The sequence below is a fragment of the Camelus bactrianus genome, chromosome 9 (genome assembly GCF_048773025.1).
Source record: "Camelus bactrianus isolate YW-2024 breed Bactrian camel chromosome 9, ASM4877302v1, whole genome shotgun sequence".
In the NCBI taxonomy this organism is placed as follows: Eukaryota; Metazoa; Chordata; class Mammalia; order Artiodactyla; family Camelidae; genus Camelus; species Camelus bactrianus.
This window is the reverse complement of record NC_133547.1, coordinates 38,941,480-38,956,724: the sequence shown is the minus strand read 5'-3', so window position 1 is coordinate 38,956,724 and position 15,245 is coordinate 38,941,480. Positions and strand designations below refer to the sequence as shown.

Sequence of the window (15,245 nt, the reverse complement as noted above, 5' to 3'; positions counted from 1 at the left end):
AGGAAGTACCGAGCAGAACAACAGAAAAGATTTTGCTTTCTTCAAATTGAATCAGCATTTACTCAGTATGAACATACAATTTGCCCCTAGTTCTGCTCTTTTTGTCATATTCTGCATTGGGAACTTAATACACTACTTGTGGAATTGAATGCAGTATTTTTTTATTCAGTCTACTTAGCAAGGAGATACTAAGCAGAAAGGAGGCTTTCTGTTTTGTTCCTCTCAATTGAAATGTTAGGAATTTAGATGTTAAGAGAACACCTTTGTCACTTTTTTTTTTTTTTTGGACAGGGAGGAATTAGGGGTTTTTATTTTTTTAATGGAGGTACTGGGGACTGAACCCAGGGTCTTGTACATGCTAAGCACGTGCTCTACCACTGAGCTTCACCCTCCCCCCGCTGTCACTTTTCAGTAAGAAAAAAAACCCCACACAATCTTCTTATCTTCCCAAGTAAACTATGCAAGGGGTCATATGGTAAGTGATATTCTTTTACATTCTTTTTCTCCCCTTTTTAGTAAGATTTTTTGATTTATTTATATTGCAATTCAGGTGGAGAATCTCTCTACCCATCCACCCCCCTATCAAACTATAATGTCATTACCGAGTTCCAGATACTCCTTTAAGGTCCCTTATGAAAGAATTTCAAGTGCTGTCCAATAGGACTTCCTGCAGTGATGGAAATATTTTTTATTTGTGCTGTCCGGGATGGTAGCCACTAGTCACACAGGCTGTCAAGCACTTAAACTGTTGCTAGTGCAACTGAGAAACTGATTTTTTAGTTTTACTTAATTTTAATTAACTTAGTTTAAATATGTAGCTACATGTGTCTAGCGACTACCATTTGGACTGCACAGGACTATTCTGTAGGTAGGGAGAGAGGTATAATTTCAACCTCTATAAATTCTTATTAACCATTTGACTAAATGTATAAAGATTAAATATTGAATTATATTAATTTTTTTCCAATTTATAGCACTGAAGGAAAAAGGAGCAACAGTTTCTATGATTCATCTCATTCAAGATATATATAACAAAGAAGGAAAAAGGGGATTTTTCAGGGGTCTCACCCCAAACGTCATAAAGGTGCTTCCTGCAGTAGGCATCAGCTGTGTGACTTATGAAAAAGTGAAAGGACATTTGGGATTAATTTAGAAGATAAATATCAAACTGTTGTCATTACTATTATCACTTGACTGCAAGATAATACTTGGGTTGTAAAGAGAAATGTATCTTTTCCTGAAAGAAAAGAAGTATCAGATAATTATTAAAATATTTTCTCTTTATGTATTATAAAATTTATAAAGTAAATAATCATTTTGGTAAAGTTCTTTAATAATTCAAAATCCTTCATATCCACAGAATTCAATTTACATTTCCCACCTCTCTCCCTCAATATTAACTTGAAATTTGTTTTTGTTGAGTTTGAACTTAACCATAGTAACACTATAAAACACTTGGTCAGTTGTAGCAGTGTGTTAACCTTTCTGTATTTAAACAATTATTTTAAAAGCAGAGTTTGAAAATGTTTTATACACTAAAAGCAGAATCAGTGTATTTAAAATGATGTTATAGTGAATGATCAAAGTCTGTTTTCCTTTTTTAAGCAAAATGGAACATGGATTTCATAATTCCTTCTATCAGATTGTGGATGGAATAATGATAACATTTTGCTTACTTCTCTGGGTACTTTTATTTGTAAATATCAACACTGTTGGTTCATTTTTATTCTTGATATTTTTAGATGTTATCAGGAAGTCAGCACTGAGAACAAATCAGCATTAGATGAATTTTCTTTTATCTTCTGGTTGAAAACATTTGAGAGAGTTTTTAAAATTAAATCCATTATTTCATACTTGTTGAAATAATTTTTACTTCAACTTAGGAGTTCATTGAGTCAACTGAAATTCTAAATCTCTCTCCTTAGTTTTATAAAAAAAAAAAAAAATCCCATTCTTTGTTGAAATTGAAAAAGAGTGTGGCAATGGGCTGGTTGGCCAGAGTAGGCCTCAAATGAAGAACTGCCTAGCTAAACAGGCTAGATTCCAGGCTTTGAGCCTTAGCCTTGCTGATCCAAAAATCTGGCTTTATTAATTTTCTCAACCTGATCAGTTTCTTGGTGATAGGTTAATTGAAATTACTCACAAGACTGAGTCTTGATTTATATCACAATGCAAGCTTATTAATTTATAGTGGAGCTTAATGCTTTCCATTAACCAGAATACTTTCACCCCTCCTCTGGGCGCATCTTTTCCTGGTATCAAGGTACCCTGAAAACCAAATAAGTAATGAGAAGACTGATGTGGAGTTAGCGAGGAAGATGTTTTTGAGGAATGTTTTCCTCAGACCAGTCCACTTTTTAGGTGGGAAGAGTCGGAAACCATGTATACAAGGGAGAGGAGCTGAGACCTGATGTAGGAGAGGAGAGAATTGTGGAACTTTAGTTAAGACAAGCCACAGACTGCCAGAAAGGAGGGAGGCCAATCTCACATGAAGTCCTGGAAGCGTGTGTGTAAGGAACCTGCGTGATTGTGGCGGTTGTGCAGATAGGCTTTTTAAAAGCATTCCAAATTGACAAAACAGCTTGAGCAGTGACGTGGAAAGGGGAGGTTCATGGAGCACTGGGGAAGTTGCAAGAAGCCTGGTCATTTTCGAACATCCGGTGTATAGAAAGATACAGTGAGATGTGAGGCTACTGCTGTAGGTTGATGCCAAGTCCTGAACTTTGAATTGTGTGTGATAACGATGTGATCTGGTGTAAGAAAATAACTTTGACAACAGAACAAGGCCATTGAAAGAGGGGATAGTAGAGCCAGTGAGGCCAACGAGGATGTTATTACCATAGCCCTAGTTATAAAATCCTGGCTTCTGAGGGCTTTTCTTTAGGTTAAATAGACCCAATTATTGTATCAGAAGTCAATGTCAAAGGCTGTCTTTTTTAACATAAAAAAATTAAAATGCATTTTATTTAGTACCTATTATGTGCCAGGTATTATTTCAAGGCACTATTACAGGTCCTCTTGCTTAATTCTAACAATAGAATGTTGAGATGATTATCCTAGTTTCCAGATGAGGAAACTAAGTTTATAGAGGCAAGTGCCTTGAACAGATAGCCTAACATTTCCTCCCTCTTTAAGGATTGCGCTCATCCCACACCCTCAGAGCCAGCCTCTTTTTTACATGAAGGCCTACTGTCAGCCAGGACCTCAGCTATGGCCTAGATATTTTATAAAATCTCTTGAAGTGATGAAGTGATGATTTAGCCCATTGTCCTTAGGGTACAGCCTCTCAGTTCTCTGAGGTTGAGTCCGGGCCTGCTCTTAGATACTGAGGATGCTTGAGGGGTAACCGTTATGTAAAAATTGTTATCACAGTGTACCTCGAACAATGAAACTTGGGAGTTGGAGTGAATCTTGAAGAAACACCAGAGATCTTGCCTGATTGCCACAGAAGAAAATACCTGGACAATATTATAGGATCTGTGGTGTCAGAAGTTGAATTTAACACTGAGGCACCCTTCTGCAGTTTTTCAGATACCATTAGAGCTTAAAGATCTGCCCCTTCGTGGGTTACCTTGCAGTGCTGTGATGCAGATGAGTGAAATTCTGTTTCATGGTCTCCGGAGGGTTAAGAGCATGTTATAGGATATAACTAAGATTACTGGATAGGTTAAGGAGTGGTTACACAAAAGACTTAGTAATATGAATTAAAGATAGAAGGACCATAGCAGAAATGATGATCTGGAGATGCTTGGGATTAAGTGTCCTTTGAAATTTTTAACTCCAGGAAATCCTTGGATTTCACACAGAAAGGTAAAGGACTCCCCAGATAATCACAGAGGCCGTTCAGGAATTTATTCGCAGTCCGCAGGAGAGCAGTAAGCCTTAAGAGCTCCAGACTCCTCTAGCAGGGCACCTACTTCTCTAGCTTTGTGCAAAGCCTGTGTTCCTGAAGGCAAGGCAAAACTTCTTTGTATTCTCACTCTCCTCAGACTGCATATTAAAAAGACAGTATATTATTCTATTCACTTTGGAGAGAGAAGTTGAGAAAATTATAGCATGTTGATCATAACATGCTGAAAAGGTGGTTATAAACCCTTGTAAAACCCAAAAGCACCCAAAGGTTCTCAAAGTCTGTAACATTTCAGGAAACAGACTATTTTTATTACTCTCATTTCTAGATTAGGGTCTAATTTTGTCAATAATCCAGTTTCAGACATTAGTGAATCTGTTGTAGGTATGTGGAAAAAATCTTGAATAAAGAACTTTTCAAGTTCTTTGTAATTTTACAGGGGGTTAATCAGTCCACTGCATGATTCTCCACTTCCATTTTTCATAAAGGGATGGATCTCCTTGGGGATGATCATGGTAGACTGATGGATGAAACTGGAGTAATGAATTGCCCTCGAAGCTGTTCAGAGGGTGTCCGTCTCTGCCTTGTCTGAGTCCCTTCTTAGATGTTCTTAGTGATTATCAGCCTTATGGAAGCAGCCTTGCTGTGCCCCAGAACAAAAGGAGTCCAGACTGGCAGAACAGCGGGAACATCCTCACCACTAGTCTCCCACCAGCGGTCAGTCGGTTTATAGTTCAACACGTACGTGCCAGGTGCTATGCCAAGTCAGGTGTATAAAGAACAGTAGAAGCTTTAGCATGAAGCTAAAGTTCTTCTATTAGGAGCCTCATAGTTCTCTAAACTGACAGCTGTCCACCATACACCACCATGGGAACGGTGGGACACAGGGGAGCAGTCTGTCTGGCTCCCCTCTGCTCTGGCACCTGGGAAGAGACCTGCCCTGTACTTTAGCCAGTTGTCTGGCGCCTACCCTGTTACTGGAGAACTTGAGAGCCTTTTCTCCTCCTCCGAAATTTCTGACTTCATCTCAGATAGATAGCTATAAATTGAACCTGACTCTTCATCTGCAGATACAGCCCTTTGAGGTTTACAGCTTTATGCACGGATCTCAGTTCTAACCTTCACCTCATCCAGACCCAAGTTCTCATGTTCCTTTTCTGTGTAGACATATGCCTGCTCTTGTGAGGCTCAAATGAGATAAGGAATATGGAAGTCTTTTGAAAATTACAAACCTTATGTAAGAATATTATACTTTTAGGGGAAATAGTGTATTGTGCTGAGGTAGGAAGTAAGGATACTTTGATTCAGAAAGACCTCAATTCCAGTCCTGTTTCTATCATTCTTTATCTTTACTATTTGGAGATTCAGTTAATCTTTGAGTCTCATATTCCATATTTTTTAAGTGAGGACAGTAATATTGCCTTTCATAAACCTTATTGATAGAATTGTTTTCTGAACCAAATGAGATAAAGAATATGAAACTGCTTCATAATACATGAACAGCCATATAAGTCTCATTTTATTAATCCATCCAGTATGGCGAGAATACATGTGGACTTAGTAAGACACACTTAGACTTCAAAAATAGGCACCTGTAATACTGGTTATGATCTAGATCATTTATGTAATGTACACTTATGTACCAAGGTGGTCGCCCCCTGGTAAGCCATTGGCAGGGAAGGAGCCAGGTCTTAACTTGGCAGGCACAGGGGAGAACTGTACTGGAGCTGGACCACTTTGAGGGGCCTGGCTTCACAATGACTGACTACTCTGCAGGCAGAGTATTTATACCTGACATTTTTGTCTTTCAGCTGCAAGGTTCTTTCCATCTGACGTCCAAGTCATGGACTTGGGGGCACTGTTTATTTCCTGTTTCTTCTCATGTTAGGTAGACAGCAGTCAGTTTGGACTTTGGCCTAAAATGTTCCTAAGATAGAGGGAAATAAGTTGTTAGTCTAACTTAGTCTGTTAGAGCTCTCTTACCACTAATAACTAAGTTTTGACTCTGCATAGAGTGAACCTGTTTCTTTTTAATCTTTGTTTCTTTATAAACTAAAAGGTAACTGCAATTTATTGCAATCCCACCAGGTGTTTTTTTTTTTTTTTAACATACTTTGTCTCATTTAATTCTCTCAAAATGTATATAAAATAGGTCATCACTATTTTATAAATATTACAAATAAGACAGACTCAGAGATAAGTAATTTATCCAAGGTAACACAGTAATTAAAATTCAGTTCCGTTGATACAACGCTAGTGCTCTTTCTATATACTTATTATATACAGTAGTACAATGATCTAACGTAAGTCCTGGGGGATTGTTTAAGACTCTTAGAACAATACTACATTGAGACAGAAATGAAGCTGGGCACCTTATCATTTGCTCTGCTTCATCCAAGAATTTTTGTTTATAAAAATTCCAGTCTGGAAGTCTAGAAAAACTTGTTTTTGAAGGCTAGTGAGTTTCCAAGGATGGGTAATGCTATGGGCTGAATTGTGCCCTCCCCAACATTCCTATGTTGAAGCCTTAACCCCTAATGTGACTGTATTTGGAGATGGGGCTTTTAGGAGGTACTTAAGGTTAAATTAGGTGGTCAAGATAGGGCCCTAATCTGATAAGATTTGTGGCCTTATAAGAAAAGGAAGAGCTCTCACTCGCTCTCTACCATATGAGAGCACAATAATAAGGTAGATGTCTGCAAGCCAGAAAAAGAGTCCTCACCAGGAACTGAACTAACCAGAAGCTTCATCTTGGACTTCCCAGCCTCCAGAACTGTGAGAAAATTAATTTCTGTTGTTTAAGCCACCCAGTCTCTGCTATTTGTCATGTCAGCCTGAGCTGACTACTACAGGTAAGAACAGAACAGAGCAGGCAGCATTGGCAGAGAAGGCCACACAGATCTTCAAAATGCCCTTAAACTCCTTGAGTAGGGGAAAAAGGTTGAGAAACCAGGACAGGCAAATTCAGGACAGCAGCATTGATATCCACTGCCTTCAAATTAAAACCCCAAATTAGTCTTTTTCTTTTGTTCCTTTCTTGAGTTATGTCAATTCCCACTTCACATTTTCGTGTCATCTAGTCACAACCTCCTGTTGTTTGGCCGTCTGTTTCCCATTTTTTCCTGTCTGTTTATTATAGTCTTTCTTCAATTGCTCCATTATATTTTTTCTTTTAAAAATATATATAGGAATGTTACCTTGAAATAAGTGGCAATTGGTTCATGAGGTTTAAGGAAAGATGCCATCTCCATAACATGAAAGTACAAAGTGAAGCAGCAAGTGCTGATGGAGAAGCTGCAGCAAGTCATCCAGAAGATCTAGCTAGGATAATTATGAACGGGGCCACACTAAACAACAGAGTTTCAGTGTAGATGAAACAGCCTTTTATTGGAAGAAGATGCCATCCAGGACTTTGGCAGCTAGAGAGCAGAAGCCAATGCCTGACTTCAGAGCTTCAGAGGACAGGCTGACTCTCTTGTTAGGGGCTGGGCTGATGCATCTGGTGTCCTGAAGTTGAAGCCAATGCTCACTTACCATTCTAAAAATTCTAGGGCCCTTAAGAATTGTGCTAAATTGACTCTGACAATGCTCTATCAGTGAAACAGCAACATCTGGATGATAACACATCTGTTTACAGTATGGTTTACTGAATATTTTAAGCCCACTGTTGAGACGTACTGTTCAGAAAAAAAAAAAAAAAAGATTCCTTTCAATATATTACTGTTCAATGACAATGTACCTGGTCACCCAAGAGCTCTGATGGGGATGTTAATGTTGTTTTCATGACTGCTTACCCAACAGCCATTATGTAGCCCATGGATCTAGGAGTAATTTCAACTTTCAAGTTTTATTCTTTAAAAAATACATTTCGTGAGGCTATAGCTGCCGTAGATAGTGATTCCTCTGATGGCTCTGGGCAAAGGAAATCGAAAACCTTCTGGAGGGATTCACTATTCTTGATGCCATTAAAAACATTTGTGATTCATGGGAAGAGGTCAAAATATCAACATTAACTAGGAGTTAGGAAGAAGTTGATTTCAGCCCTAATGGATGACTTTAGGGGGTTCAAGTCTTCCGTGGAGGAAGGAACTGCAGATATGGTGGAAAGCAAGAGAACTAGAATTATAAGTGAAGCTTGCACATGTGACTGAATTGCTGCAATTTCATGATAAAACTTGAACCGCTGAGGGATTGCTTCTTATGAATGAGCAAAGAATGGTTTCTTGAGATGGACTCTACTCTTGGTGAAGATGCTGTGAAGACTGTTGAAATGACAGCAAAGGATTTAGAATGCTACATAAACTCATTTGATAAAATAGCAACAGGTTTGAGAGGATTGACCTCAATTTTGAAAGAAGTTCTAGTGTGGGTAAAATGCTATCAAACAGCTTTGTGTGCTACAGAGAAGTAGTTCGTGAAAGGAAGAGACGATGTGGCAAACTTCATTGCTGTCTTATTTTAAGAAATTGCCACATCCACTCCACCTTCAGCAACCACAATCGTGATCAGTCAGCAGCCATCAACATCAAGGTAAGACCGTTCACCAGCAATGAGATTATGACTTGCTGAGGGTTCAGATGACGGCATTTTTTTAGCAATGGAGTATTTTAAATTAAGCTCTGTACTTTTTTAAGGCATAATGCTATTGCATATTTAATAAACTACAGTATAGTGTAAACATTAGCTTTTATGTGCACTGGAAAACCAAAAACTTTATTCTCGCTTTCTTTCTTTCTTTTTTTTTTTTTTTTTAATTGAAGTACAGTCAGTTACAATGTGTCAATTTCTGGTGTACAGCACAGTGTCTCAGTCATGCATATACATATGTATATTCATTTTCATATTCTTTTTCATTAAAGGTTATTATAAGATATTGAATATAGTTCCTTGTGCTATACAGAAGAAATTTGTTTTTTAATCTTTTTAAAATCTATTTTTATATATATGGCAAACATTTGCAAATCTCAAACTTTCAAATGTATCCTTTCCCACCTGCTTTCCCCTGGTAATCATGACTATTTACTATGCCTGCGAGTCTGTTTCTGTTTTGTAGATGAGTTCATTAGTGTCCTCTTTTTTCTTTTTTTTTAGATTCCACATATGAATATCATATGGTATTTTTCTTTCTCTTTCTGGCTTACTTCACTTAGAATGACGATCTCTAGGTCCATCCATGTTGCTGCAAGTGGCATTATTTTATTCTTTTTTATGGCATTGTATAAACACACCACAACTTCTTTATCCAGTTATCTGTCGATGGACATTTAAGTTGCTTTCATGTGTTGGTTATTGCTGCTATGAACTCTGGGGTGCAGACTTGCTTTATTTCGATATTCACTTTATTGTGGTGGTCTGGATCTGAACCTACAATATCTTCAAGATGTGGCTGTAATACCTTAGTATAAATGCTGAGCATATTCATTTTTGTTAATCATAGTTGAAAGAGATGGAAATTTCTGTGTTGGAATTAGAAGTCCCAGTGGAGTTGGTAGGGGAAGCCAGTATAGCTTTCCAAGCTTCATAGCTGAGGAGAACAATTTAAAATAGCTGCCTTTCACACAGTCATATCCCCTCTTGCTCTCAGAACCCAGCCTAGTTTAGGACTCCTGGGCTCCCACACATTCTTTGTAGATTTTCATCAGCAAGAAACAAAGTAATCACCTTCCAGGCTGCTGCACTGACTTTCAGAAGTTTTAGTGTGTGACACCTTTGTGAAGTCTGCCCCTTCAGAGCCCCAACCCAGCAGTGTTTTCTGAGCATTCTCTGCTGGCCTCTCCCCGTGCTGTCCTATCCAGCTTCGGTCTTGCCCACAGTAGTTTCTTCTCCGCGTAGGGCCCTCTTCCGGAAACACAACATTTTGTTGCGCTTTCTGAGATCTCCTGCTTCTGGTCCTCTGTTCTTCCCTAGGACATGCCTCACCAACTCCTATGCCAGCTTCTCGTGGGCCCTACTTTTGGCAGCACTCATGCCCAATTTTGAGTTTCAGATTTTCCCTGCCTCCTGTTTTCACTGAAATGTAGTTTGAAGGATTTTATTTCCTTTTCCTCATGTTTCTAGGAGAAGTAGGACATTTCAGAACTTAGCACCTACATCATTCCAATGGAACCCAGAACTCCAAGAAAGACAAAATAGATTCAGTGGAATATTCAGACACTTTTTCTTTGTAGTCAACATCTTGAAATAAAGGATAAATGAGCATATTTGTATATATACATAGAATTACTGCACGTGTGACAACAACAGGTGCAGAGTAACACAGATGTTGCTTTGGCAGCTCAAATACCACAAGCAGTGCTGCCATCAGTGACATTATTTTCCAAAATGGCAAACATTTCTTGGTAACATTCTGAACAAAAGAAGTATAATTTCCCTTTGATTTACAAGATAGCTACATTCTTGAAATGTTTGATGAAAATTTTAACAGTGCAAAAATAGATAGTAAACAGATTTTTACTTGCATAAATGTTCAGTGGGACATTAAAAAGGCCCTCATGCAATGTTTTGTGCAGAATTGTGGATCACATTTCAGGACATTTAGTATTCCTGTGCGCTTCCCACTAAATGTCAGAGCCACCCCTACAAACATTATGACAATCAGAAGTGCTCCCACAAGTCTGTGAGACTAGGGGGAAAAGGGACTGCACATGAGCACTGTACTCACTGTACTCTGGTTAATAAAAGTTGCTTCCCACAGGGGCACTGGTTAACAATTCTGAAACCACTGTATGTAAATACTGAAATGTAACAGTTAAGCAAATGATGGCAGATGGTGGGGGGCCACATTTATCACTGTTGGAGTGGGAGTTTATAGATAAACAAGGGCAGGAGGCTAGAAAGTTCTATGTGGTAAGGATTAGTGTTGGAGGCATCAGTAAGAACTCATGTTTATCTTAATATAGATACAGATATTTACAAATGAGGAACATTTGTAGTTAGCAAGGAGCATACCTAATGCCCAGATCTTGGTTTCTAATACTGTTCTCCAGTAAAGGAAGCAGGACTCCTTGGGGAAATAACTGATTCTAGGACTGGGGAAGTAAATATCTATGATGAGCCTAAAGCACTTGTAGTGCCAGAAAGTAAAGAAGTGTTCACACAGCCAAATCAAGCAACACTCCAAAACCCCCACACATGCACTCTTGGAAGGAGATCTGTCAAAGGGGCTCAGAACTTCACTGAAAGAGCTCCCAATCACCAAAGCTGGAAAAATTTGAGCAACAAAATTAATGAAGTAGTATTGGATTATAACCCAAAATATAAAATAAATATTCATGAGTCCATACTGATGTAAATAAATGATTGAACAAAATAAATAAATGGGGAAGAATAGACATCTTCTTTGCAGAGGAATTCCAAATAATTTATGAGAGACAGTTTACAAAATTCTTGGTTAGTACTCCACAAAACTGTCAAAGCTGTCAAAAAACGGAACGTCTGAGAAACTCTCATGGTCAAGCCAAGAGGAAGCTAAGGAGACATAATGACTAAATGCAACGTGGTATCTTGGGTGGGATCTTGGAAAATAAAAAGGCAGTAACTTAAAAGCTAAGGAAATCTGAATAAAGTATGGGCTTTAGTTAATAGTTTATCAGTTTCGTTGCTTTAATTGTGACAAATTACCCTACTAATTAAAAATGTTAATAACAGGGGGAAACTGGGCATGGGGGAAACCTGGGAATTCTCTGTATTATCTTCACAACTTTCCTGTAGATCTAAAACTATTCTAAAGCTAATTTTTTACTAAAAAGTAGTTTAAAAAATTTCCCCCACAAATTTTCAAGTTGCTCCCTAGGTGATTTTACTTTTATTGAGCATCTACTGAGCTGGTCCCATACTTGAAGCTCTGATATCTTTCCTCTCCTTATTCACTTAGAAAAATTAAAGGTAAGGTGGGATGCACATACATTAAAAAAAAATCTAAGGACATTATTTCACTTGCTACAGGGTTTGTGTGAAATCTTTTCACTAGATAATTTGATTTTCTGCCCAGTTCATAATTGTAATAATGATAATGATACTAATTATATTAATAATATTGCTGATGGAATATTAATAATAAACTACAGAGGGAGGTGGGGAGCGACTCCTGAATAGCTGAGAGTAATACACTTGGGGTGGGATTCTCTGACCTATTACTGGGAAGACAAGAGAAAACTGTCATTGGTGTGATTTTCCCATAAACTATTAGTGTAGTTGACTTTCTTTGCTGTCTAGAGTAGAAACTGAGCTTTAAGAAAACTAAAATTTTTTTATTAGAGGACACTATGATGCAAGCCCTGGCAGACTTTTTTCCTTAGCAAAGGTAGTTTGTCTGCAATCAGAGAGAAAACGCCTTAAGAGGAGGGAATTAATTTCTGACCTAACATCTGCTGTATCTCCTTTAAAATAACTATGATCACTGAAAATATCTGAAAGGAAGGGATATGAAAAAGCCCCTTTCTTCTACAAAAGCTGTGGGTTCTGTGAATGGCTAAAAGAAGACTCTGGTTAAGGGAAACACAGGGCTGTCTGAAAATATCAAATTTCAACTTATCATTGAGAAAGTCAGATCAATAGAACACTGTGCCATAAGAAAGTAGATTATGTCAAGGGAATGCCATATGAATGTAATAACCTCATAGTACAGGCGCCACACCAGGGAAGGACAGAGTAAGCGTAGCCAAAGTAGTGGTGCAGCAGACACACTATGAAGCAGAAAGTAATAGAAAAGTCTTTAGTGGAATAGCTCATACAGGTGATCCTAGAAAGAAAAGCCTACTGTAAATTTTGTGAGTCTCTAAAATGTTTTTAAGGCAATGTAGTACTTTAGCCTACTATAATTTTGCTTTTGCAAAAATATGTATTGCTTAATGCTTCTTTTTTTTTAAATAAAACTTCCTACAGATTTTTGCTTGTAAATTATAAAGTTAGTTTCAGAAAATTGAACTATACAAAGGAAAAATTTTCCTCAAGTTTTTTCATAGTACCAAGTTAGAGATATCTAGCTGTCCAAAAAAAAAAAAAATTTAGTCTCCTCTTCTTCCTTGAACTACATCTAAACATTTCTCAACATCCCTGGTAGGTAGGATGGACATGTGACTAAGCTATTTCCAATGGAATGTGAATGGAAGTGATGTGTTCAACTTTTAGGGCTGAAATTAGATATCCTGAAACTCTGCATGGAAGAGAGCTACCTGTGACCTGGAACACCTGTGCATTATTATTATATGAGTTATAAATAATTACTTTTAAATTTGGGCAGTTACAGTTTTGGGCCTATTTGTTAGAGCAATATAACCTATCATAATACAAGTTTCTTGAGTATTTAGTGAACTAATGAAAGAAAAATCCCTTATAGGACTAACACCCTATTAAGATGTGAGCGTTTTATGTAGAAAATATTCTCTTAATGCAAAATAAAGCAGTAAAAAAGGAGTAGAGGAACAAAAAGGACACAATGCATCTAGAAAACAAAAGTAAAGTGGCAGGTATAAATCCAGCTGTGTCAATAACAATATAAAATGTGAATTAAACAATCAAAAGCAGAGATTATTAGACTAAATTTTTAAAAGATACAATTGTATACTGTCTATAAGGGGACATGCATTAGATCCAAAGATAACAAATAGGTTGAAAGTAAAAAGATGGAAAAAGATGCATCACATAAATAGCAATCATAAGAGAGCTGGAGTGGTTATACTAGTATCAGACAAAATACTTTAAAACAATAAATGTTAATGAGATAAAGAGGAACATTCATAACAAATATGTCATTTTATCAGGATGCTATAACAATAAAAAACATATATACCTAACAACAGAGCCCCAAAAGATATGAAGCAAGAACTGAAGGGAGACAGGCAATTCAACAATAGTTGGACACTTGAATATGCACTTTCAATAAAGGATATAACACCTAGGGAGATCAACAAGGAAACAGAAGACTTGGTCAACACTATACACAAACTAGACCTAACATATATAGAACACACCGTTCAAAAACAGCAGTGTATACATTCTTAAGTGCACATGAAACATTCTCCAGGATAGACCATATGCTAGGTCAGAAAGGGGGTCAATACACTTAAAAAGATGAAAAACTATACAAAGTATGTTCTCTGATCTCAATATCCTAGACTATCCTAAACAATTTTGAAGAACAAAGTTTGAGGATTCATATTACCTGATTTTAAGATTACTCTAAAGCTACCATAACAAGACAGGGTGGTATTGGCATAAGGATAGGTATTCAGATTAATGAAACAAATGAGAGCTCCTAGGAACAGGCCTCCACATACATGGTCAATTGACTTTTGATAAAGTGCCAAGGTAATTCAATGGGGGAAAACAGTCTTTTCAGCAAATGGCTCTAGAACAACTGGATATCCATATAGGGTAATATGAACCCTGATGCCTTTGCCTTACATGATACACAGAAAGTTTAGCTGAAGTAGATTGTAGATTTACGTAAAAACTAAAACAATACTACTCAAAGTACTGTGGATCAAAGTAAGACACAGTTTTAATCTCTTTAATTAAGGAAGTTTGTAATATTCTAGTGCCTAGTACTTGCATTTTTTAATTAAATAAAATACTCTCATATGCTGTCTATGGAAATGTAACTTAGTCCAAACTTACTGGAAGGCAATTTGACAATACTTAGCAAAAGCAGAACAAGCCGTAATGGAGCAGTTTAAATTTATCTCAAGGAAGTCATCATGGATATTAAAAAAGAGTTACCTTTTAGAAAGTGCTTATTTTTCATTGTTTATTATAGCAAAGAACTGTAATAATGAATATGTTTAACAAAATACTAGTTTAAATCTAACACAGTACAATATTAAGCAGTTCTCTGAAATGATATAGGAGAATATTAATGAAATGGGAAAATTTCTACAATATATCAACTAGGAAAACCAGTATTCAAAATAGTACATATAACCTGAGTTTACTTTAATCAAAAAAGGAATATGCAATAAAGCAGTTATACAAAAGAGAAAGGAAGGAGGGAGGGAGAGACGGAGAGAGGGAGAGACAGAAACTGAAAGGTTACACATCTAAATTAAATCTCTAGACAGTGACAGCATGTGTATTTTTCCTTCTGCTATTTTCCATACAATAAATATGTATTATTTTGTAATCAGAAATTAAATTATATAGGTCATTTAAAAATAACAAGTTGGTATAAAGGAGAGAATTTTAAGATGGCTGAAAAAATTCTAATATAACACAGGTGGCTAATGGGGCCTTGTATTTGAGACTAAATGCCTTAAATAGCATTTGAACAGAATAAAATAGGCATATTTTAATACACTTTAAAAAAATTTAGTAATTTCATAGTAACTGATTTTCTTAGTCATCATCTCTTCATTATAAACTTTGTTTTCCTAGGGAGAGGTTGGTAATGCCTCAGTGC

At 37.0% G+C, this 15,245-nt stretch overlaps 1 protein-coding gene and 1 pseudogene across 1 annotated transcript in view; one reads left to right on the top strand and one right to left on the bottom strand.

The window, feature by feature from the left end:
• Window positions 1-14,697, top strand: part of LOC123617387 (mitochondrial adenyl nucleotide antiporter SLC25A24) — a 63,017-nt gene extending 48,320 nt beyond the window's left edge. The window contains exon 10 of the mRNA XM_074370078.1: window positions 975-14,697. Coding sequence (XP_074226179.1) covers window positions 975-1,153 — 179 coding nt within the window. The 3' untranslated portion in view covers window positions 1,154-14,697. The remainder of the gene's footprint in view (window positions 1-974) is intronic.
• LOC123614276 (small ribosomal subunit protein eS6-like) overlaps window positions 1-15,245 on the bottom strand; it is a 45,628-nt pseudogene that overhangs the window by 21,636 nt on the left and 8,747 nt on the right.